We start from the raw sequence: 22,360 nt of genomic DNA, 5'->3' as shown, positions 1-22,360 counted from the left end.
GATTGTTGTGATTTGTTTTATAAAAGAGAGTTTAAGTTCTTCGCTGACCTTGCCAGTGAATGAACAGGTACTGGAAGCCAGCCCTCCTCGGGATAAGATGGGGTTGTGGGTTGTAGACTTGAATATATCTCCACCTAGAAAGGTTTGGATTTCCCTTTCCTGGGTGTAAATTGAGGCTTGGCTTTTTTAGGGGTCAGGGGTGGCAGTCCCCAGCTCGCTCTTCCTTTTAGTAACTCTCTGGGAAGATCACTGAGCAGACACCCTGAGCTTGGTGCTAGCTGTGATCCGTATGCCCTTTGGAGGTACAGGATGCTAAGAGAGTCTGTGTGCTGCTCTTGACCCAGCAGCCCTGGGCATGCAGCAGTCTGCGGTGTTAGCTCTGATGCAGGTAACGGTGTCCTTTCTTTCAGATCCTTTTTGAAGATGCTTTTGATGTGGCAAGTTTCCTGGACAAGAGTGAGGCCCAGCGTATGTCTAACATCAGGTAAGCCAGGTGGTATAGGAAAGCGTGTACAAATGTTCCTGGGTGTGAGATTACATCTGGGTGAGTGTGTGGTGTACGTGTGTACATATGTGAAGTTGTATGTGTGCATATAGGTGTGAGACTGTGTGAGGGTGAATGCTACAGTGTGAGAGTGGATGCCCATAGGTGCCTCGTTCCTGGAGTGTTCGCAGCTACTCTTCTGTATCCCACAAATACACACATAACCCCAGAGGAGGAAATTTCATCCTTCCTGGCCCAGGGCTGGCACATACCCAGTTATATGCTCAGGTTTCTAAGAACATGCCTCTTACTCGTCGAGTTTCTTCAGTGTGCCTTGGTCCTGCTCATGTCTGCTCTGGGCAGTCACAGACCTACTAACTGGTCCATCCTACACAACCCAGCTTAGAAACATCAGACACTTATTGCTCAAGGTTCTAGAGATTTGACATTCAAGGTCAAGGCAGAGACCAAGCCTGGGAAAGACCAGTTCCCTGTAGCTGTCACCTTCTCTCTAATCAGATCTCTGTAGAGGATCTTTTATAAGAGTCCTGATACCTTTCTTTCATCCTGGGGGCTAGCTACATCTTCCATCATTTAAACGTATAAGAATATAAGTTGGGGGCGGAGGCAGGGACACACGGAGCTTTGGTCCATAAGGCAGGCAATAGCAGCCAGTCTGGTGGGACACAGAACCAACACAGGAATAAGCTTTAAGTTATGTACAAAGTGGGGCACTGACAGGACCGGAAGAGAAAGGGCTGGATGGCTGCACCATGGTGAGCAGAAGTGGAATGGAATCTGAAGACTTTTTAAAAGATTTATTTATTTAATGTGTGTGTGTGTGTGTGCTCCATCTGCATGTACACCTGTGTGCCAGAAGAGAGCATCAGATCACATTATAGATGGTTGTGAGCCACCCACCATGTGGTTGTGGGGAATTGAACTCAGGATCTCTGGAAGATTAGACAGTGCTCTTAAGCTCTGAGCCACATCTCCAGCCTTGGGATCTGGAAAGATTTAAAGCAAACAGCGTCTTGGTTCCATCTGTACCGAGGGGGACTTTCCCAGAGTGAGACAGTCCAGATCTGAAGCCCTGTAGCTGCTGTTTGAGGAGCTGTGGTCTTGGCTGACAATATGCCTGACATGTAAGTTTTTTTTTTTGCTATGGGACTGAAGGACAACCAGGTCCTTATGATCAGAGTGAAGGGACCTCTCAATAGCAGCCTGGGCTAGAAGGAGTCCTGGAAGCTGTGACCTGGGTGGCTTCAAGCAGTTCAGGCTGCCCAAACATCCATCTTAGTTCTTCCGCTCCACCTCCCAGACGCAGGTCTCCCCAGGCTTGGGATTGCCAGGAAGCAGTGCATTGTGAGCTCTTCCCACTAATGTGTGGGGGATCATACTGCAGCAAGCGGCTAGAACTCCACAGTCCTACTTCTGCGCTGGGTTTAGCTTGCAAGAACAACGTTTTCAAGAAGTTATCAGAGTACGTTTGTGAAACGGTGTCAGGAACTCCTCATTCTGCTGAAAAGACAGAAAGCTATTAAAATGTCTTTTCCTGCCTTCTGTAGAAAAGGATTCCTGGGCTAACTGGAACCTCCTTCCATGAAGAAGTGAGGGCAGGTCTGCCTTAAGATACTCCGCCTCTGTACTGGAAGGCTCTAGCTGCTCAGGGATGCTCCTAAAGATAGAGAGGAAGAAGCCCATATGGTACTGTCTGCTCTAAGCTGAGTACCATGGGAAGAACACTGAGTGGGGACAACCCCCTGGCTGAACCCGCACTGTGTATGGACACCCGGAGCTGCCTCAGATGGCCCCAAACCATGGGCCCTGCTGCAGAAGACTAAGAGGAGCCCCCATCTCTTCACTTAGGAGGTCACAGCTTAGAGTACATCCAGATGCATGTGTCACTTGCAGGAACAGCCCTGGGCTATCGACTGGGTGCTTAAAGTTCGCACCCTCACGCATGGGCGGTAGCAAGCCCAGGAGAACGATTAGATTCTAAATGGTTTTGTTTCTTCTGCCTTCAGTGCTGCGTTTGCCGGCTGCAACTTGGAAAACCCAGAGGAGAAATTTCAGCTCTACATACAGATCATTGAGTTTTTCAAAGGCATTGGCTGTGCTAACACTCCACTGAACCAGGTAAGACCGAGTGGGGACAGCAATCTCTACCAACATCTTCAGCGGGGAGGGCACTCTGGAGGAGGAGGCAGGGGGATTTCCTCGAGGACAGATTTGCACAGGAGCCCTCTGTAGCAAGGCCAGATCCCAAGGGCTGGCTCCTACCGGGCACTCATAAACACTGTGTGAGCTATTGGGTCTTTCTGTGAGAAGTTAGTCTTCAGTGGTATTTCTGGTCAGCTTTTGAAGACTAACTTCTCTCTGAAAGCTCACACTGTAGCTGGTGATGATGTATGTCACAGGATCCTAGTTAGGAGGCCATTCCTGAGCTCTCGTGGGGGTGGAGGATGCTGGGACTGAACCGTCAGAGGACAGGCCCTTTCAGATGCACCACCACGGTTTTTTTCCATTAACCCAGCAAGATACAGCTATTTGTTTAAAATAACAGTATAACAGTGGCAAACAATCTCAGCGAGGGCGCCATTTTCACGGGCAGAGGTGTCCTTTGACCCTTTCTCACTGGTTCCTCATTTCTCCCTGCTGTCATCACTTTCGGTTCCTCCTGGGGACAGTGTCTGTCTCCACACAGTCTCATTTTTACTTCCCATCCTATAGCACCTGCCCCATTCTTTCTGTTGGATGCGATTAAATTAGTACAGTTTGCCCAGACTTTAAGAACAGATTCAACCTATGTGACAGAAACAAAGGGCAAAGGTTAAGAGTCCACACTGAGTAGAGTGCTTGAACTTTACCCCTCCTGAGCATTACCTTGGGATCTCATTAGCTAACCGGGATTTGTATAAATGGTAAAGCAAGAAGCCTTGTTGTTTGATAGGCTGGTGTGAAGAGGGGCTTCTGTTATCTTCCATATGGCACCCCCAGCTCTCTGTGGGCATCCACACTGCATTCTCTAAACAGTGACTTATGCATGCTGTTCCGGAGGCCAGACATCTGAAATGAAGGGTCAGCAGGGCTGGCCTGCTTCTTTCTGCGCCTTGCTCTAACTGCTGGTTTTGACCGGTGTGCAGCTTCTTCCCCAGAGCAGGGGTTGGGCGTGGAAGGTTGCAAACCTCACATCTGGTTCACCCTTAGGAGGTCCTACTCTCATTAGATGGTTAGCCAGTGTAAGCATCCATAAAGACCAACCCCGATCTGCCAGGCTACCAAACAGCAGAAGCCGTTTTCTATTGGCAGAGAGAAAGAAGGAAATTTTTAAAAAGCCCTGGAATTACGTTTAGGGAAGAGAAAATAGAGAGACCTGAGAAGTTGCCTGGCGTCTTTGAAAAGAATGAGAAGCCCTTACTAAACACATTGCTTCTTCAGTTTTTAAAAATGTTTTTTTTTTATAATTTTTATAATACCGTCCACATGCTATGAAATTCAAAATGTCCCAAAAGATATTCGATAAAATCTCAGTCTCTCTCTTGTCATATGCTTACTGACTCTCCCTCAGTCTTTCCCAGGGACAGTTACAGAACCAGTTTCCTGCCCAGCCATTCGAAGGCAGTCTGTGGATATTTGGTCTTTATTCAAACACAAACGGTTGCCTACTATGCACAGGGCATTGCCCGTTTCTCTTCTCCTATTGTCTGTACCACAGGTGTGGAACCATCACATTCCTTTCTTTAAAGCCAGGCACGTGCAACACACCGGGAGGCTGGGACCTTCTTATCCTCCCAGAAACCGGTTGGTCCTAATTTCTGGCCTCTTGTTTACTGACCTGCAGGAACCAGACCCTCCGGTCGATGATGATATGATGCTGCTGAAGTGCCTGGAGACCTTTGACGATGACGATCTGTAATGCGGAGGGGCTGAGAAGACAGCGATTAAATGGGGGAGGGGCGAGTTCAAGTTTAAATGCCAGTAGTTAGGGTTATGCCCTGTTTGTCTTTCGATATTCATTGAGAATGGCTGTTTCCAAAAGCCTTTTGATGTTCTTAGTTTCTGTTACTATAAAGTGTTAAGAGCAATAATTTTTGGTGTCCTTGCAATGGTTTTTTTGGGGGGGGCTGTTGAATATAAGGGACCAGTCTGCTGCAGGATACACATTCGCTATGTTCCTGCTCAGGGGAGGAGGGTACGATACCATGTGTAGCCAAGGCCTAGGCCATGAGCTTTTCAAGAAGACAATAAACTGTAGGGGGGGTGGGCGCCACAGCAGCCCTGGGCCTCTTCTCCGTGAGGATGCTGTTCGAGTGATTCATTGCTAAATCCAGTGCATTCCTGCTGTCATTGAAGACAGTGCTCTCTGTCAGGTTAAATGCAATGGCATCTTTGAGAAGGTGCTCATATCTGTTACTAAGTATCCTTAGGAGAAAAGGCTGAAGGGCCTGTCAAAGCAACTGGACTGGGATGTTGGAAAAATCCAATGCTGGTTTCGCCCTCGGAGGAATCAGGACGCACCTCCAACGCTAAATTCTGTGAGAGCGTGTGAAGATTCACTTTTTATTTATGAATCTTCTGCTATGGAATCTGATTTCTCTGCTCGATGCCTTGGTTCTGGGATTCCTGACAGTGCTTATGGGCTACATGGTAATTTCCAGGCCAGCCAGGGTTACACTGTGAGACCCTGTCTCTACAGCCACATGAACTACAACTACAGCCTACGTACAATAGGCCAGAACATTTTAGCCATGTGAGAAAAGCTTAACTCAGAGACAGGGTTGGACAGGGGCCAGGCAGGTGCCAGGTAGGTAAAGGCATTTATGCTGAACCTAATAACCAGACTCCCATCCTCAGGGCCCCTTCCTCATAGTCCTTCCTTGTACCTCAGGCTAGATTTTGGATTGCCTTCCTCTGTGTCTTCAATAGTTGTCCGTCTTTAAAATAAAGAGTTACTGTTATTTATTTATTTATTTATTTGAGGCCGGAAGAGGATATGGGATCCCCTGGGGCTGTGGTTGTGAGCTGTCAGATGTGGGTGCTGGGAACTGAATTCCGGTCTTCTGCACGAACAGTCAGTGCTCTTCACCATCATAGCCCCTCTCCAGCTCCTCCAGCAACTTTGTCCTGTTTCTCTAGATCACTGCTTCTAGGCCCCCAAGTTCAAAATTCCTGTCATTTGCCAACATTAACATCTTTCATCTCCCCAGCCCCTCTTAGGGTTTCCGCCCTCTTCTGCATCCAGCCAGAATTCAGGGTCAGTCCAGTCAACGTCTTGCATTAAATTCTTTCCCCTCTGGTTGAACATGGTATTGTGATATAACAGGTTATCTTCACGGACATGTGTTGTATGTTGATTACATTCTTCCTCATAGCTTCCCCCTCCCCTCCCCCCCTCCTACTAGTCCCGCCTCTTTGTTCTTCTTGACAGTTTTGTCTCAATTTTCATGCTCTGTGTGTGTGTGTGTGTGTGTGTGTGTGCATGCACTGTATAAACCATGCAATTCATAACTGTCTCAACCCTGAAAGGGAGAATTGTCAGTACTTGTTGATGTTGTCTGGTGTGATGGCATGTACACAGTGTACAGCTAGTGTGCTCAGAAGCAAAATGACAGCGATGTCATGTGATGCAATGTGGTCAGACACTGCCAGAAGCACCTTAGCCCCCATGTGAATGCTTTGGCTTCAAACTAGCTTGTCTATTAGTCAAGCACACTAGAGAGTCAGAACCCATTGGATGTAGATATCTGTATACAGACAGGTGGAGACTGACTTTAACCAGTTGGTCCGTGCTGTCGTGGAGGTGCAAATCCAACATTCACCGTTCGGCCTGCCTAGTAAGGAAGAGCTGCCGTGGACGGCCTTGTCCTTCGAGGAACCTAGTCTTTTGTTACTAAGGCCTTTAATTGAATGTTATAGAGCATGATCTGCTATACTCAAAGTTTACTGATTTAAATGGCAGTACAAATGTCATTTCAATTGAAGATTGGACAGGAGTCAGTTCTTCCCACCCACTGCCAAGCAGAGACAGAAGAATGGCAGGGGTGGAGATGGGGAGACTCCTATTAGAGAAGCAGCAACCTCTGGACCCTGTGTTTCCCACCCCACAGCAGACCTCAGCCCTTCCTTCTCTTGAAAGTGGGTTTGGTCAAGCAAAAGGAGTTCTTGCTGGGGACAGTGGGAGAGGTGACGGGTCCTTTCTCTGGCTTATATGACTCTGTGCCTATCTGAGTTTGAAGACCTAAGCCTGATCCCCTGCTGAGAAACAGTGGAGGGTTCTGAAGGCATCCCGGACAGACTGAATGCAGCTGCCCAGCAACCTGGGCAGACAGAGCTGGGAGGGGGCAATGAGGCCTGAGTCCCCTCCTCCATACCCAGGCTGTGCCCCCTTTGAAAGGGGTCCAAGGTCCACGACTCCACCAGTCTTAAATCTACCCAGACGGCTTAGGTCAGATCATGTGGCCTAACGCTGCCCAGGTGTTACAGGGGGTCTGGGGGTGAGGGGATGTTCCTTTTTGCTTTTCCATGTGAGCCCTGGGGAATCAGCAGAGGCTACAGGAAGAGGTGGAAGGCCCACAAGGCCCTTGCCTCTGGAGGAAGGGGAACAAAACAACCGTGCCTGTTACTTTTCTTTTTTGTTTTTGTTTTCCTGTGTTGAGGTTTGAACCTGATCCATGTATCTGCTATAAAAGTTCTTGATCACAGAGCCATAACCCTAGTTTGCTTTAAAAAAAAAAGATTTATTTTATGTGTATGAGTGTTTGGCTCATGTGTACATCTGTGCACCACATATGTGCCTGCTACAGGGGTCAGGAGAGGGTGTCAGATCCCCTGGAACTGGAGTTGGGGATGGTTGTGAGCTACCATGTGGGTACGTAGAATTGAACCTGGGGTCCTCAGCAAGAACAAGTGTTCTTAACCACTGAGCCATCTCTCCAGCATCCCTAGCTTGCTTTTTACTTTTTAAATTTTGAGACAGGATCTTGTTAAGTTGCCCAGCTAGCCTTAAAGTCAGTTTGTAGTGCTGATGAGTCTTTGCTCCTCCTCTGAAGCCTCTTGATTGGCTGGGGTTACAGGCCACCAGGCCTCATCATCTTTCAGCAAACAGCCATGCCTCTTCCTCCCGATTCACCAGAATATTCCCGAGCATCATAGAAGAGGAGGCTTCTGTGGAGATCCCAGACCCATCCTGCACTCTGGAGCGTGAGACAGCAGAAGAATGCCTTAGGCCAGCTCCACATTGACCGTGGTATTCATCCACGCTGCATGGCCACCACAGTACCCAGGTGTGGAAGGTCCTGGGAAGGACCCTTGTGTGACTATTTGTGAACAGAGATCTTTGCATTTTGCAGGCCAGAGTTTGGCTATGAGAAGGTAGGGGTGGGGGCCGTTCTATTCACATCTTGGTTTCTGTAAGACTCCACGGGTGCTTTGCGGAGGAGGTCTGGGAACACAGAGTGAGCTGGCTCGCTCCCACCTCGTCTCTGTGGTGGTCTGTCCTGGGCCAGAAGGGAAGGATTCGAGTACATGAAGATGTGCAGAACTTGGTGCCAATCCCCCAGGGAAGGCAATAGACCTTTGAGGTCTTCAGGGTCTCCTCAGAATCCTCCTGGATTTTACTCCATGCCAAAAGGCCTCTCTCCTCCAGGCTGCCTAAGAAGTAAACAATGAGAAGTCAAGGCTGGGTCTTGATTCTGGTCACAAGGTTACCCTGTGGGTGCCTATGCTGTCCCCGCAGTACCCGAGTGACCTACTTTCCTTCCATTTCTCCTCCAAGCCTTGGCAGAGACCATAAATCTCCATCTGCTCTTTAGGCCACCTCAGAGCCTCTACTCATGTGATACTCAGCCTCAGGCTCCACCACGGAACCTTGAAGCTTTCCTCGGCTCCCCAGAGCAGACCCATCCACACATGCATGTGGGATGCACGTGCACTTCATGCGTGGTGGAGAGACAGTGTGGCAAACAGAGAGCATGAAGCAGGAGCAGTCACAGAGGTCCCTCGGAGAGGTTCCGGGCAGGGATGCAGAAGAGAGAGTGTGTGTGGATGTCTGTCCAGAAACTGAGATGGAATCTCTATACTTGTCACCATCAGTGCCCCTCACGGTCCCCACACCCTCACATAGCTCATCCCAGGCCTCATTAACACTGCCCAGTGTGTTTGCTTCCTCTCTTAGCCTGTGGGTTCCTGGGAGGTAGTGTCTCACATCTCTTTATATTCTCAGTGAGTAGCACCTACTACATACGTAGTAGATAGAAATACAAATGTTTAGATGGATAGATAGGTGGATGGATAGATGGGTGGATGGATGGGTGGATGGATGGGTGGGTGGGTGGGTGAATGGATGAATGGATGGATGGATGGATGGGTGGGTGGGTGGGTGAATGGATGGATGGATGGGTGGATGGATGGGTGGATGGATGGATGGGTGGGTGGATGGGTGTGTGGATGGATGGGTGGATGGATGGATGGGTGGGTGGGTGGGTGAATGGATGGATGGGTGGGTGGATGGATGGGTGGATGGATGGATGGGTGGGTGGATGGGTGTGTGGATGGATGGGTGGGTGGATGGATGGGTGAGTGGATGGATGAATATATGTTTAAGAGAGCAAAAGCCATCTCCTATTCCTTTAGGGCCTTGCTACAGCTGAACTATATCTCTCAAAAAGTCATCCATTGACAGCCTAGTCCTGGGGCATCAGTACTTGTCAATAATATTTAAGAAGTTAAAGACAAGTAGTCTGTTGTTAGAAGCCTCCCGTATGGTTGGTTGGTTGTTGAAATAGTCTTATATATCCTGGGCTTGCATGGAACTTACTATGTAGCTGGAGATGACCTGGGACTCTCCATCCTCCTGCCTCCGCCTCCCCAGCACTGGGATTCCAGGCGGGCACCACTGCACTGGTGTAGATGGGAGCTAGAGCGGTTCGTCTAGGCAAGCCTCGGCCCACTGAGCTATATCCCAGCCCAGCCCTGTCTTCTTTACACAAAGGGAGACTGTGATACAGAGACTGTGGGGGTGTGCTAGCCCAAAGCAAAGGCAATGTGCAAGGTTCTCTGCAAGCCAAGAAAGGTCCTGTGAAGAACCAACCTGCCTCAGAATTCCAGCCTGGGGCTGAGGGAAGGCTATGCTGCTTCCTTCATCCTACTCTGTGGTGGTTTTCTGCAGCAGCTCAAGCTGACTAAAGCAGCCAGGCCGTATTCTGACTCAGCCCTACTGTGAACAGCCTCACAGAAGCTCTCCAATGGCCCTAACACTGCCCAGATGCCCACAAACTCAGCTATGGGGAGGCTGCAGCCTTACCAGGTATGGTGTTGTCCAAGACAAAGCCCAGAAATCCACCAACAAACATGCCTGTGGTCAGGAGCACTTGGATGACCTGGTCCAACTGGAGAATCCCTGGAAGGCAACGAAAGTGACAGTTCACGGGGACCAAGGGCCACCCTGCTTCACACCTGGACCAGTGACAGTCCAGAGGAGACAGCACTCACCTGTCTGCAGCTTCTCGGGGTTCTTGTTCACCCAGTTAGGGATGGCGAGCCCACAGTAGATGGAGAAGCCAAACACAAAGAGGTTCCTGGATGAATTCATGTCCACATACTGTGGAAGAAAGGACCCCCAAGTTCACCAGGACCCCCTAGACATACATGTGCATATGACTGGTTTTGAAGGTTAGCATGTGGTTGTCTGTTTCCCTGTATTGGTGGTGGTAGTGGTGGTGGCGGACCACGCCCTCCTAGGACCACGCCCTCCTCTCTCGGCTCCTCCCCCTTTGCCCTCCCCTCATCATCTTCCCCGGCTTCTCTTCTGTCCCTCCCCCCACGCAGCTCCACTCCACGGACCCCTCTCAGGGCGGGTGGCACTGCTGTTCACTGAGGTGCCTCACCTGCAGGTTGGAGATCCCCACAGCGCTGATGATCCCAAACATGACAAGGAACATGCCACCAATCACGGGGGTAGGGATGGTGGCAAACGCCGCCCCGATCTTCCCGAACATACCCATCAGGAGCAGCACACAGCCGGCAGCGACAATCACCATCCGGCTCCCGACCTGCACACCCAGAGAGGAGGGACAGGAGCACCCGGCCAGGTAGATGCGCTGGAAATGTGCTCCTGCACCCTTCGCACTGCTGCAGTGAACTTGAGAAGCAGCACCGTCTGCTGTTCCCAGGCTCCCACCCTGGGCTAGAGACAGACAGAAAGGGGAGCTTGGGCCCTGGCACAGCGCTCAGCTCTCTCACACCTACTGGGCATATTCCTAACACCTCTGAAAGTCAGCCTCCATATCTACCATGTGAGACCCGGCACACCACACAATTCAATGCAACGAGGCTTAGGAATATTCGGAATAATATGTGTTGAGCACACGGAACACTCAGTGAAGAGGAAATGATTTCCTCAGCGGGGAAGGGGGAACAGAGGCACAAGGGTCTACGGCAGCATTTACACCTCTCTGTGTTGCTCGTGCTTGCTCCACTAAGAACGGATACTTCCACGTCTCTACCACATCACGCACTCCTCCAAAGACATGAATCTCCTTAAAACTTCCCACACCTACCCCTTGTCCACATCACTATGCAGATACACATCACTGGATACATGAAAGGCCAGGGCAGGAAGTGCCGAGGGTCCCTTTTGTGCAGCCCTCCCTCTGTGGAAGAGAACACTAAAGTCTGAAGGAAAGAGAGGAGCCCCAAGCAATGCCAGGGTCTTTTGCACCCAGCAGAGCCATCGCCCTCTGGGTTTTATTCTCAGCATTACACAATGCCCTCCTCCATTCCTGCCTCATCTGGTGTTTTATAAATGGGGCATCTACGGTCTCAGCAGGAGGAGCAAGTGACAAACAGGAAATCTCTCGAAGGAAGCAGGGTTGTACTCTGAAGAGCCATGGGACACTAAGGGAGGCTCTATGCTGGTCAGCTAGTCTGGCCAGTCAGGAGAAGGACAGAAGGGACATGAGAGGGCCATGTACACAAAGATTCGGTGGGAGAATATTCTAGAGAGAACGTGACTTATGCGAACTCAATGATGGGAAAAGCCATTTTAAAGCACAAGGAAAATCAGTGTGCCTGGGCTGCAGTGCCCAGGAGAGTAATGGGAACCCAGAGCAAAGAACTGTGGGGTTCAGGAGTGGGCAGAAATAAAATGTGCATTATGAGGCCCCTGAGGACAGTACTTCTGATACCTACTGCAACATATGCATGAGCTTTGTGGTGATTTAAAGGAAGGGAGAAAAGCCCCCGTAGGCTCATGTTTGGTTCCCTACTGGTTGTGCTGTCTGGAAAAGTTATGGGACATTTAGGAGCCTGAGTCTTCAGGGGATGGATGGGCTTTTATAACCTTCTGGTTCTTCCTGAGCCTGTTCTCTCCACCCCCCCCCCTCTGTGTGTGTGTGTGTGTGTCTGTCTGTCTGCCTGCCTGCCTGTCTCTGTCTCTCTGTCTCTCTGTGTGTGTTTCTGTCTGTCTCTGTATCTATGTTTCTCTGTCTCTGTCTGTCTCTGCCTTTATCTCCGTCTTTCTCAGTCTCTCTCTGTCTCTCTCTGTCTCCTTGTCTCTCTGTCTCTGCCTCTCTCTCTCTCTCTCTCTCTCTCTCTCTCTCTCTCTCTCTCTCCCTCCCTCCCTCCCTCCCTCCCCCCTTCTCTCTCCTTTTCTGGCTCCCTCCCTCTATCTTCCTGGTTAAAATGTGATCAGCCAGCTTCTTGTCCCTACTACCAAGCCAGCCTTCCTGGTCATGAGGGCGACATCCTTTTGGACCCTTCTCCCTTAAGTTGCTTTGAGACATAGTATTTTGTCACAGCAGTGAAAAATAACCAAGAGAAACCTTGAGGGCCATGTGCTAGGAGACACAAGCCAGCCAGTCACGAAAGGTCACGTAGCAAATCTCCATTCATAGGAGGTCTCCAGGGGCCTCAAATCCACGGAGGAAGGGAGTTAGAAAGATTGCCAGGCACTGGGGAAAGGAGGACTTGGAGGCTGGGGTGGGGGGAGCAGGAAAGAGGGGAAGAGAAGAGGAACAAGGAGGTGGACCGAGGAGAGCATAGCGCCAAGGGTTGCATGACAATGTCGGCATGCTCAGCACTCAGGGGCTGAGCTAGAAGGAACAGACATTTGAGGCTAGCCTGGGCTAATAATGACATCCTTTATCAAAACAATGGGGGGGGAATAATGTCAAAGTATATTATATGTGCACGAAACTGTGTACAACAAATTAATTAAAACATATGGTTTTAAAAAGCGAGCACACTAACCATTTAGAAATGGTTATAATGGTGGTTGTGTATGTGTGTGTGTGTGTGTGTGTGTGTGTGTGTGTGTGTGTTTAATTTTACTACAGTAAAAATAAGAACAAGAGAAACCTTCACTCGGGGGTTTTAAAGGAAGGTGAAGAGACGTGATTCCCGTCCTCAGAGCTTCCCCCGGAGGGGTCTTCATTACAACCGCTCAGCAGATTTCCTCAGCACACACTTGCTATAGAATGTAACAAACTTTGATTTCTCCTTCACCCGTGTGCAGGTCACTGAACATCCAACACCTATCCCCCATCATTTGCTCTTTCTAGCCAGAGGGCTTTTTTGTTTTGTTTTGTTTTGTTTTTTTAAATTTGGGGATTTCGAACAGATATTTCTGGATAGCCCTGGCTGTCCTGGAACTCACTCTGTAGACCAGGCTGGCCTTACACTCAGAGATCACCTGCCTCTGCCTCCTAAGTGCTGGGATCAGGAATGCAACTCTATCCAGAATGTTAAAAAGAGATTAAAATCTTAAGAGGTTCCCATAGTTCATATCATGGAGGGCTGATTATTGCCGTGAAATCTGCTCCGAAATACACACACAAGCACATAGATACTCGGAAAGCCACAGAGACTCTCTCTTTTCTTCTTTCTCCTTCCCCTTCCCCTCTCTCCCTCTCCGCCTGTCCACGTTCTTTAAGGACACCAGCATGCAGCCCTACCTGTGTGATGGGAGAGGTGTGGTGTACAATAGTGTAAACACACTAACCTAAGCTTCCAAATAGTTAGGCTGCTAAGTTTCTGTTTTGTGCTTTTCTTACAGTCAGAACATAGTTTAAAAAGATATCTTGATGTCAGCTAAAGATCACTTCTGCATTGTGTGTGCAGATACACACAATAAACAGATCACGAAGGTGTTTATTCTTCCATTTCCAGACTAAGAACCATCAGAAATGCTTTGATTTGTTTAATGCCTCTGCAGTAGACTGTGTGACTACAGGTACAACAGGTCAGTCTCTCAGGTCCAGCCTGTTGTGCCAAAGGTCTCATAAGGAGGGCCATCCCCAATCTATCACTGCATGAACTTGACATGGAGACCTGGGTCTCCTTTTCTAGGCAGGCAGCTGTGACATCCTAGAGAAGTGACAGGAGCTTTGATCTCCACCTGCACCTCCCCAGAGATACACAGATACACATACACACAGAGATACACAGCACACACAGTCACATGTACACACACAGGTACACACACTCACAGGTACACAAGTGCTCACACACATGCACACATAGTCACATTCACACATGGTCTCACACATACACACTACTACATACACAGAGACACACAGGTGTGCACAGTCACATAGACACACAAACCACACACACATGCACACACTCACTCACTCATTGTTGCAATGCCTGAAAAGGCCACAGGGTGGGAGTGTGAACCCATAAAAGCAAGCCTGTCGTCTCTAGGTTGATCTAACCTATCGATTCAGTTTGCCCTGTTCCTGTGGGTCTTTATTTCCTTCTTTTTGTTTCTCTTAAAAGGCCTCAGCTTATAAACTACTCCCACCAAAATTCGTTTTGTTGTTTATGGAATGTAATTTTCTGTTCTTCACAGGACTTGTTCCCTTTAACCGGAAGGAAAGGTTATACATCCGGATCTACATTTGTGGTGCATTCACAGCCTCCACTAAAGGGCCCTGAAAGCCTTGGGGGAGCATCACGACCTCTGGGGTTGTCGAGAGTGGCAGAGGATGGTTGGGGATTTGGTTGTGCATCTCAGCTCCAGCAGTAGCATGGGTCACTTGAGGTTTGGGAGGAGCACCATATCTCCAGGATGCACACTGGAGCTACGGAGGGAGGGAGCCAGAAGACGATGCAAGAGGGGATGCTGGAGGGAGAGAACCCTCCAAGCCTCTGCAAAGATGCAGTGATGTGTGGAGGGGAACAGGATGCACCCGTGAGAAACACTGTCCTTTCTGGACTCTCTAGGAGGAAGTGGTGGAGGCCAGACTAGTCACAACTGGGCTCTAGAAACCAGCCAGCCAAATTTTGGGTGGAGTAGAGAGAAAGTGAGGCCCAGCTGTATAGGGACAGTCAGTCTGTATCTTCAGGGAGGGAGCCAAGAGGGGCAGGCAAGGAGCCCTGTGGAGAAAGTCTCAGGACAGCTAGAAGTTAAAGATGACGTGAGTGGAAGAGAGGGATGCCTCAGACAGGGACTGCAGAAGGACGTGGTCTCTGGCTGTCAGGGGTCCTGGGGACCTGAGGTGGGTCTGGCTAGGGACAGCTGAATATGCAGGGCCGGACTAAAGGCAATGACTGTCCCACTACAACCAAAGGTGTTAACATTAAGATCATGACCCCTGCAGAGATAGCCCATTCTGAGCCCTGGGCTAGTCATTCTCAACCTTCCTAATGATTAGACCCTTTAATACAGTTCCTCGTGTTGTGGTGACGCCCAGTCATGAAGTTATGCCATTGCTACTTCAGAATTATGGTTTTGCTGCCGTTATGAATTGTAATGTAAGGATACGATATACAGGCTGCCTGATATGAGACCCCAGAGGGGAGTCATCAGCTGCATCCGGCTTTGCTGAGTCCCTGTAGGAAGGCCATGAGTATGTAGCCCTGCCATGTCTGTCAAGGGGACTTTGCAGAAGTCACTGAGCTAGGGATGGTGAGCTAATGATGGTCTCCGGATCCTACTGATATGGTAGTTCAGCGTAACTTCACGTGTCTTTGTGAGGAGACAATTTCTCACACCAGTGACAGTCAAACGTGCAAGAAGGAGGCACGGTCTGTAGGAAAGGCCTGCCTAGAGGAGTATTTCTATGTCCACACCTCAGTTCTAGCCCCATACAGCTCCCCTCTCACTTCTGACGGCCAGATCCGCAGGGTGATATTTATCTAAACCCAGTCTTTGTGAGTTGCCACAGCTACCACAGGAAACTAGCCCAGCCCCGCCCCAGGAACTCCATCAGCAGACTTACCCTGGTGATGCCCAGCGCCCCGACGTTCTCGCTGTAGGAGGTGGTGCCATTCCCAGTCCCCCAGGCCCCTGCCAGCAGGCAGCCAAGGCCCTCAATGCCAATGCCACGGTTGATGGCATGCTTTGGAGGGGGCGGGGCCCCAACCAGCCGAGCACAGGCGTGATAATCACCCACCGACTCCACCATGGAGGAGATCACTCCAGCAATGATTCCAAAGACTCCAGCCAGGCTGATGGTGGGGAGGCCCCACTGTCCTGCCAAGGGAACACAAGGGGGAATGTCTGGCCAGAGGAAGCTGTTAGACCCCAAGTCATTCATTTGTCAGGAGGGTCTCTAGAAGCTCAGTGAGCTTGGGAAGCCCTCAAATGTTCAGAGGTCATGCCAGCTTCTGCCCTTCCTTTCCACCCCTAGGGTAGAAAAGCTTCCTTCCTTGGAAGGCTTCCTTTGAAGCCTTGGAGTTGTTGGAAGTTAAAAGTCTCTACTAGAAAGACATATTCATGAACCAGGCTGGCCCATCCTTCAGCCTGGTTATTCATATACTTCAAGCTGAGACCTTAAGTAGACTGACAGATGCTCTGATCTCCCCCAAATAGTCTAATTCATCCCTAAGCCCACCAGGACACCCGAAGATCTGCCTAGAGGTCAGGGTCTCACTTACATCTTCTCTCACATACCTCAAGGCCAAGGGGTCCAAGACCACGGGGTTCTGGGTAACATGGAGGAGGGTAGGGGCCTTAGGCTGGTTCTTAGAAAGCTCTTGGAATAAGAGCATTCGGCCTACTGTTCCCAAGGGCTTTAAGTCAGTCATGTCTGTAATCCCAGCTTCTCAAGAGAATGAGGCAGGAGGATCACAAGTTTAAGGCTTGCCTGGGCTGTTGAGTGAATTCAAGGTCAGCTTGAGCGATTTAGCAGTACTTTGTCTCAAAATAAAAAGCAAAAAGATGGCTGACACTTTACCTCAGAGATGTAGCAACTGTGGAGCAGACATGAAACCTGGGCTCATTTCTCAACAACACATGCTCACCTTAGAACAGCCTGGAACCTCACCCCTTTCCCTCTCCTCTTAGAGGTTATATACGGTCCCCCAAGAGCCCTTCTGTCCCCAACCCTTTTCAACCCTCCATCGAGTGTCTGGAATCCTACAGACGGTCCCAGGAAACCTGTGTCCCAAGTAAGAGCACCCATTCCTCCTCACCTGGGTAAGGGAAGCGGAACCAGGGGGCCTGGCTCAGAACGTTGCCTTTGGTGTCTGTACGTGCCATGTATCCATATGCCGTGGGGGACTCAGGGAGGGTGTTGGTGACAGTGAGCACGAAGCAAAAGAGCCACGAGAGGCAGAGAGCTAACAGCACCTGCCAAAGGGAGATGCCCTTCACACTGCCTGCCCCACCCCTTCCTCTGTGTGGGGGGAGGGGCTCTGAGACTGAGGTGCTGCTGGGTTAATGGCTTTGCTACGGACAATGGGAATCTGCCGTGTCCGTGGATAAATCAGCCCATTAAGGGAGCAGATTAGAAAAGGCTCTATGGAAAGAGGCCTTGTGCTGAGTGGCACAGAAATGTGATGTTGGGCCAAGCCTGTGGCCAAAGGGTCACAATCTGGCTCTCAAACTTCATCTGTGCCATGGGATTAGAGCTGATCCTCTAAAGAGCCGGAAACAAAGTGGAATCCCAGAATGCTTTGAGAATTCTCCCACCGGGAGAGCACTGTGCAATATGAAGCTGTTCCTTCTTGGGGTCAGAGAGAAACATGTGGACGCATCTTCCTAGAAAGCTCCGGAAAAGGAGGTACCCATAAGTTATTAGAGGTAAAGCTATCGTTCTAAGTACTTGGCTATGAGGGCAGCCAGGAGCTAAGGCTGTCTGTCCCATACCAGTTCTCAGAGTAAGGACGTGCAATGGTCCCCCGGAGAGAAAAGAGCATCAGTTTTGGAGCTAGCCAGGCACCGGGCACTTTCCCTTCCTGCTCCAGGTGAGCCAAGACTGGAAAAAGGGTCAGGGGTGGTTCTTACAGGGAAGACCTGAAACAGGTTGAACTTGGAGATGTGACACCTCTTCCCTCCTCCATAAACAGGCACAGGAACCATGACGTTTTTGAGGTACTGAGAAAAGAGCACGATGAGGAAGATGGTCCTGAAACAGAAACAGATGGCCACACCCACTTTGGTGGGCTGGGATTCTCATGGTGTGGTTTGGCACCCCAAGGAATGGGCCCAGAGGAGGCTGAGCCAATGAGCCAGTGAGGCCAGAGTCAGAGATGTCTCCCAGGCAGTTCTGCATCCTTAATGCACCTCACACCGCATCCTGGACCACACAGGGCAGAGTAAATGAGACCAGAATCCCTCAGCTCAGTGTAAATGTTTAGCCTGAGCCCTGCGCACACACAGCGTCCTCTGACTCATGGCTGTCTCCCGGTATTGCAGGTTGTTAGACCTCAGTCTTCTCTCATAGACAACACACTTGCAAGGTGGGGCCAAAGTGGAGTCAAGTTTTCATAAACACCACATGTTCTTATACTGTATTGTGATGGGCAGGTTGTTTATGTGGATCAATAAGAGTAAACTATCTAACAGTAATAATTGACTTTAAGTATCAACTGCAATGCTTTTTAAAGTATGATGAAGCCCACGGAAGTATTTATAACCCATAAGAGTTTACCAATATCCTGGACTCCCGCAAGTCTTTAGTTGGTAACCTCCCACCAAACAGGACTGACACGGCCTGCCTTTCTCAGAGAATACTTACAGGGCAGAAATGCCCCAGTGGATCCCAGCATCATTACCGGCAGAATCAAAGAGAGGCAGGGCCACGAGGGAAATGGTTGGAGCGATGGTCAAGGGGCCAATGAAGCGCATGAGAAAGCCAATGAGACCCGAGAAGCCCACCAGCATCTGGACACAGGAAGCCACCATGATCGCGCCCTGCAACTGAAGGAAAGGCGTGGGTCTCAGCAGGGGTTAGGCTGCCACACACCACCCAACCTGAATACTTCCCCAGGCAGCCCAGGGGCCAAGTGCCATCTTCAGGAGATGAAGACTTCACAGTTATCTGTGGACCACAGTGGCCGTGGCGAGAAAGGCTTGACACAGGACAACAGTGCTTTCCTATTCTTTTGTCCCTTCACTTTCTGTGTCAAGTGGTTGGAAACCTTTCTCACAGACAGACAGACCGTTCTAGGCACAGGGAGCTACGTGGGCAGTGTTTGCAGTGTTTCTGGGTAAGACGAAAATAAGCCACACTTCATTTGCAGTCAGTGAAATTGAAATTTCATGCCATTTTTAAGGGTCAGGGTATTTTACTCCGCTTTCTGTTTCTTAAAATTATCACTGAACGTGTAAAACCATTCTTAGCATGTGGGCGGCTGAGGAGCCATGAACAGGGCAGGTTTGGGTGTGTACTGCCAGATCTGTTGGGTTGAATGAGTCTTTCTCGTTTTTTGCTTTAATGGTATGGACGGTAAACAACAATTTTCAAATATTTTTTTCTTCTGAGACCGGGTCTTGTGTGATCAGGCTAACCTTGAATTCACTATGTAGCTAAAGATGACTAGAAACTTGGGATTCTCCTGTCTGACCTCCAGAGTTCGAACGTTCCATCTAGTCTAAGGGCGGCTGAGTAGCTGGGCATCACACCCAGGGCTTTCCACACTCTATGGGAACATTCTACCAACCGAGGTGCCCTATTTTTACTCTTAGAGAGTTGTTACGTTTTACACTGTGCCTACACTACTACTGTGTCTTGAAAGAGAAAGTACCCTATAGGCTCGGGTGTTCGAACACCTGATTCCCAGCTGGTGTTGCTGTTTGGGGAGGCCACTGATTAAGCCTTTGGGATGGGTGACCTGTGGGGCCACAGTGGGGACAGGAGAACTGTTAAGGTTTAGCCTTGGTCCCTGCCTATCTCTCTCTGCTTCCTGATCCCTCCAGATGTGATCAGGTCACACCACAGGCTCCTTCCAACAAGGACCGTAGACTTTGGCACATCTCCCCCATCATGGTGGACTGTGTCCTCAGACCTGTGAGGAAAACGGAATCTTTCTCCTCCCCAGGTCACTTTGGTTATGTCTTTCATCATAGCAATGAGAGGAATGACATAAGCTTATTAAAGAGACCCCATGATGAATAAAGAGGACAGACTTGTCCCAAATAGTTTGACCCTAAAAGCTCTATGAACACTACCATCTGCTTTCTGTGCCGTTTTATCAAATATTTGCTTGCTTTTTTAAAAAAAAAAAATTCTCTTTGGTCATTAATATAAACAGTACCATAGTCCCTTATAGTTGATACTAATTTATTTACCTACCTCTATGGGCTAAAGGGTACCCTTCTAAAATGTATACATTGAAGTCACAGTCCCCACTGTGTTTGAAGCTGGGGCCTCAGGGGAACTGGGTTTAATGAAGCCCAGTGGAGGAGGCCCCCAAGGCAACATCAGTGCCTCTGTAGGAAAAGGAGGTCGTGTCCCTGCTGGCTAGCTTCCTCAGTGCTAGGTGCTGGGCAGGTGGCTGGGGAGATTCAGTGTGTCGCTCAGTGGTAGACAACACTGCCCGTCTACCAACACTTCCGGTAATGTGAGTCTATTTCTGACACTGACATGACCACTGTGGGGTAGCCAACCGCCTTCTGCTTGGAGCTGAGAGGAAAGTCCCGCCTGGTGCTGTAAATCTGGTAAAAGCTTGTAAGTCACAGACCTGAGGAGGAAGCTACTGCTACTTTGCTAAACGGACATGCAATCAAACTGCCTTCTAGAAATCTGTGTTTATATCCACAGATTTCTATAGCTGGGAAAGGGGTGATTTTTTTTTCTTACTGAACTTGGAGCTCACTGACTGGCCTGTGACGCCTGATCCCCCTCTCTCTCCTCCCAGGGCTGTGGGAGTGACAGCCTTCTCCCCCAGCCCGCCTCTGGCCACCAGACTCAGGACTCATAGACTTTCTATGAATGTCACTTGCACAGTGCCTCCCGGAATACTCCAGAGTGGCGTCAAGACCTGTCTGTCCTCTGTTCCCGTGGTCTCCATACAAGCAGCTCTCCTCTCCTGCAGCCTCCAGGTTTTGTTTTCAGTTTCTTACTGGAGTGTTTTTCTCTCTCCCTCCCAACACACACACTCACGCACACACACACACACACACACACACACACACACACACTCACATGCATACACTCACACATGCACGTACACATGCTCACGTGCGTACACACACACTCACACACACTCACACACACACTCACACGCACACACTCACACACACTCACATACATACACTCACACGCACACACTCACATTCACACACTCACATGCGCACACTCACATGCGCACACACATTCACACACTCACACACACACACTCTCACATGCACACACTCACACACACACACACTCACATGCACACACTCGCACACCACTGGAATGCCTGCTCCTTGAGGACAAGACGCTTGCTGTGTCCGTGAATAATAAAGTGGAGCAAGCGCATCAGCTGTGCGGCCAGCTCTCCTGTTACCTCTCGGATCCTCTTCTGCCACTCCTCCGTGAATTCGGGGGAGCTGGTGTTCACCAGGCTGGCATTGAGAGTCCACTCTGGGCATTTCCAGGCAGGAAGAGAAAGCATGGCCAGAGAGGGAGCCACGAAGGCAAAGGTCCCTCCTTGAAGAATGGGCAGCCTGAAGGAGGGCAAAGATGTGGTTACCACCGAGATCCTCCCACACTGGCCTGTCCGAAGCCCCCAAAAGGCTTTTAGGTCTGATCCCTGGCTCAGTGACAACATGTGGCCCCTGTTCCTTCAGTTGCAGGGAACTCCTGCTGAGTTCCAAGGCAAAGTCATGAAGTCTGTGTGACAGTTAGCAGCGGTGGTGAGGGAAAAGGCTCAGATCCGGGTGTAATGTCAGGAGGGAGTCAGGCTCTGCAGCCCTGTGTGAAGGCTGCATGGAAGTCGGAGAATGCAGTGGGTACCATTCTCCACCTTGGGCCCAGAGCATCCTCTCCTGACCCCAGCACCATTCACGGGATACAGTTCTCCATCTCACGTCCCCAACAAGTCATCTCCGCTCTGCTGAGGGTTGTGCAGCCTCAGGTCTGAGTTGCTGGACTCCTTTGTGCTCCTATGAACCAAGAGCAATCTCGGGCTTCTGCCCTCGGGTTCTTTACCACAACAGGCTAGAGGACCGTTCTCATGTGTGTCACCTCCAGGCGACCCTCTGACTCCTGGGGAGCTTCTTCCTTTGGCCTCTGGGACAACTAGCAGAGCTGTGCAGTAAGTAAGCAGCCTCCAACAACTTGTTGGATAGCAGCCCAGGTTCACCTACCTCATCACCCTCTCTGGGCAATAGAATAGAGGACTCCTCCATCTTGAATAGAGCGGTCACTGTAACCGACTGGATCTAGGCACTTGTGGGTGAGGAATACAGGTGTGGGGGTGCTTACTTCTTTATATATGGAGTATATGTCTTCATATATGGAGGCCAGAGGACCGTCCTGAATATGCGTCCTTAGGCACTATGTACGTTATGGTTTTTTAAACTACCCATCTCTGTCTCCTCAGCCCTGGCATTACAAGTGCCTGTTACCACAGCTGTTTCTTGTTCAGTTGTTTGTTCGTTTGGGTTGTTTGTTATTGTTGTGTTGTGGGTTCTGGACATCAGTTCTGCGTCCTTGCAAA

General features: G+C 49.8%; 2 protein-coding genes across 3 annotated transcripts in view; one reads left to right on the top strand and one right to left on the bottom strand.

The window, feature by feature from the left end:
* Positions 1-4,403, top strand: part of STRA8 (stimulated by retinoic acid 8) — a gene marked incomplete at both ends in the record, with an annotated part of 14,155 nt that extends 9,752 nt beyond the window's left edge. For both annotated transcript variants that reach the window (XM_080932646.1, XM_080932645.1), the window contains 3 exons: positions 411-484; positions 2,512-2,623; positions 4,329-4,403. In XM_080932646.1, the coding sequence (XP_080788772.1) occupies positions 411-484; positions 2,512-2,623; positions 4,329-4,403 (261 nt within the window). The remainder of the gene's footprint in view (positions 1-410; positions 485-2,511; positions 2,624-4,328) is intronic.
* Positions 4,404-7,880: 3,477 nt separating this feature from the next.
* LOC308432731 (solute carrier family 23 member 2-like) lies at positions 7,881-21,313 on the bottom strand (the record flags this gene model as incomplete). Its single annotated transcript, XM_080932514.1, has 6 exons — positions 7,881-8,027; positions 15,709-15,962; positions 16,904-17,060; positions 17,718-17,838; positions 18,451-18,632; positions 21,206-21,313. The coding sequence occupies 6 exons, from the start codon at positions 21,311-21,313 to the stop codon at positions 7,881-7,883; spliced, it is 969 nt and encodes a 322-aa protein (XP_080788640.1).
* Between the last annotated feature and the right edge of the window lie 1,047 nt (positions 21,314-22,360).

The sequence above is a fragment of the Micromys minutus genome (assembly GCF_963924665.1).
Source record: "Micromys minutus genome assembly, chromosome: 18".
NCBI classification, from domain to species: Eukaryota; Metazoa; Chordata; class Mammalia; order Rodentia; family Muridae; genus Micromys; species Micromys minutus.
Note: the sequence above shows the minus strand (reverse complement) of the source record. Positions and strands in the feature narration are given on the sequence as shown.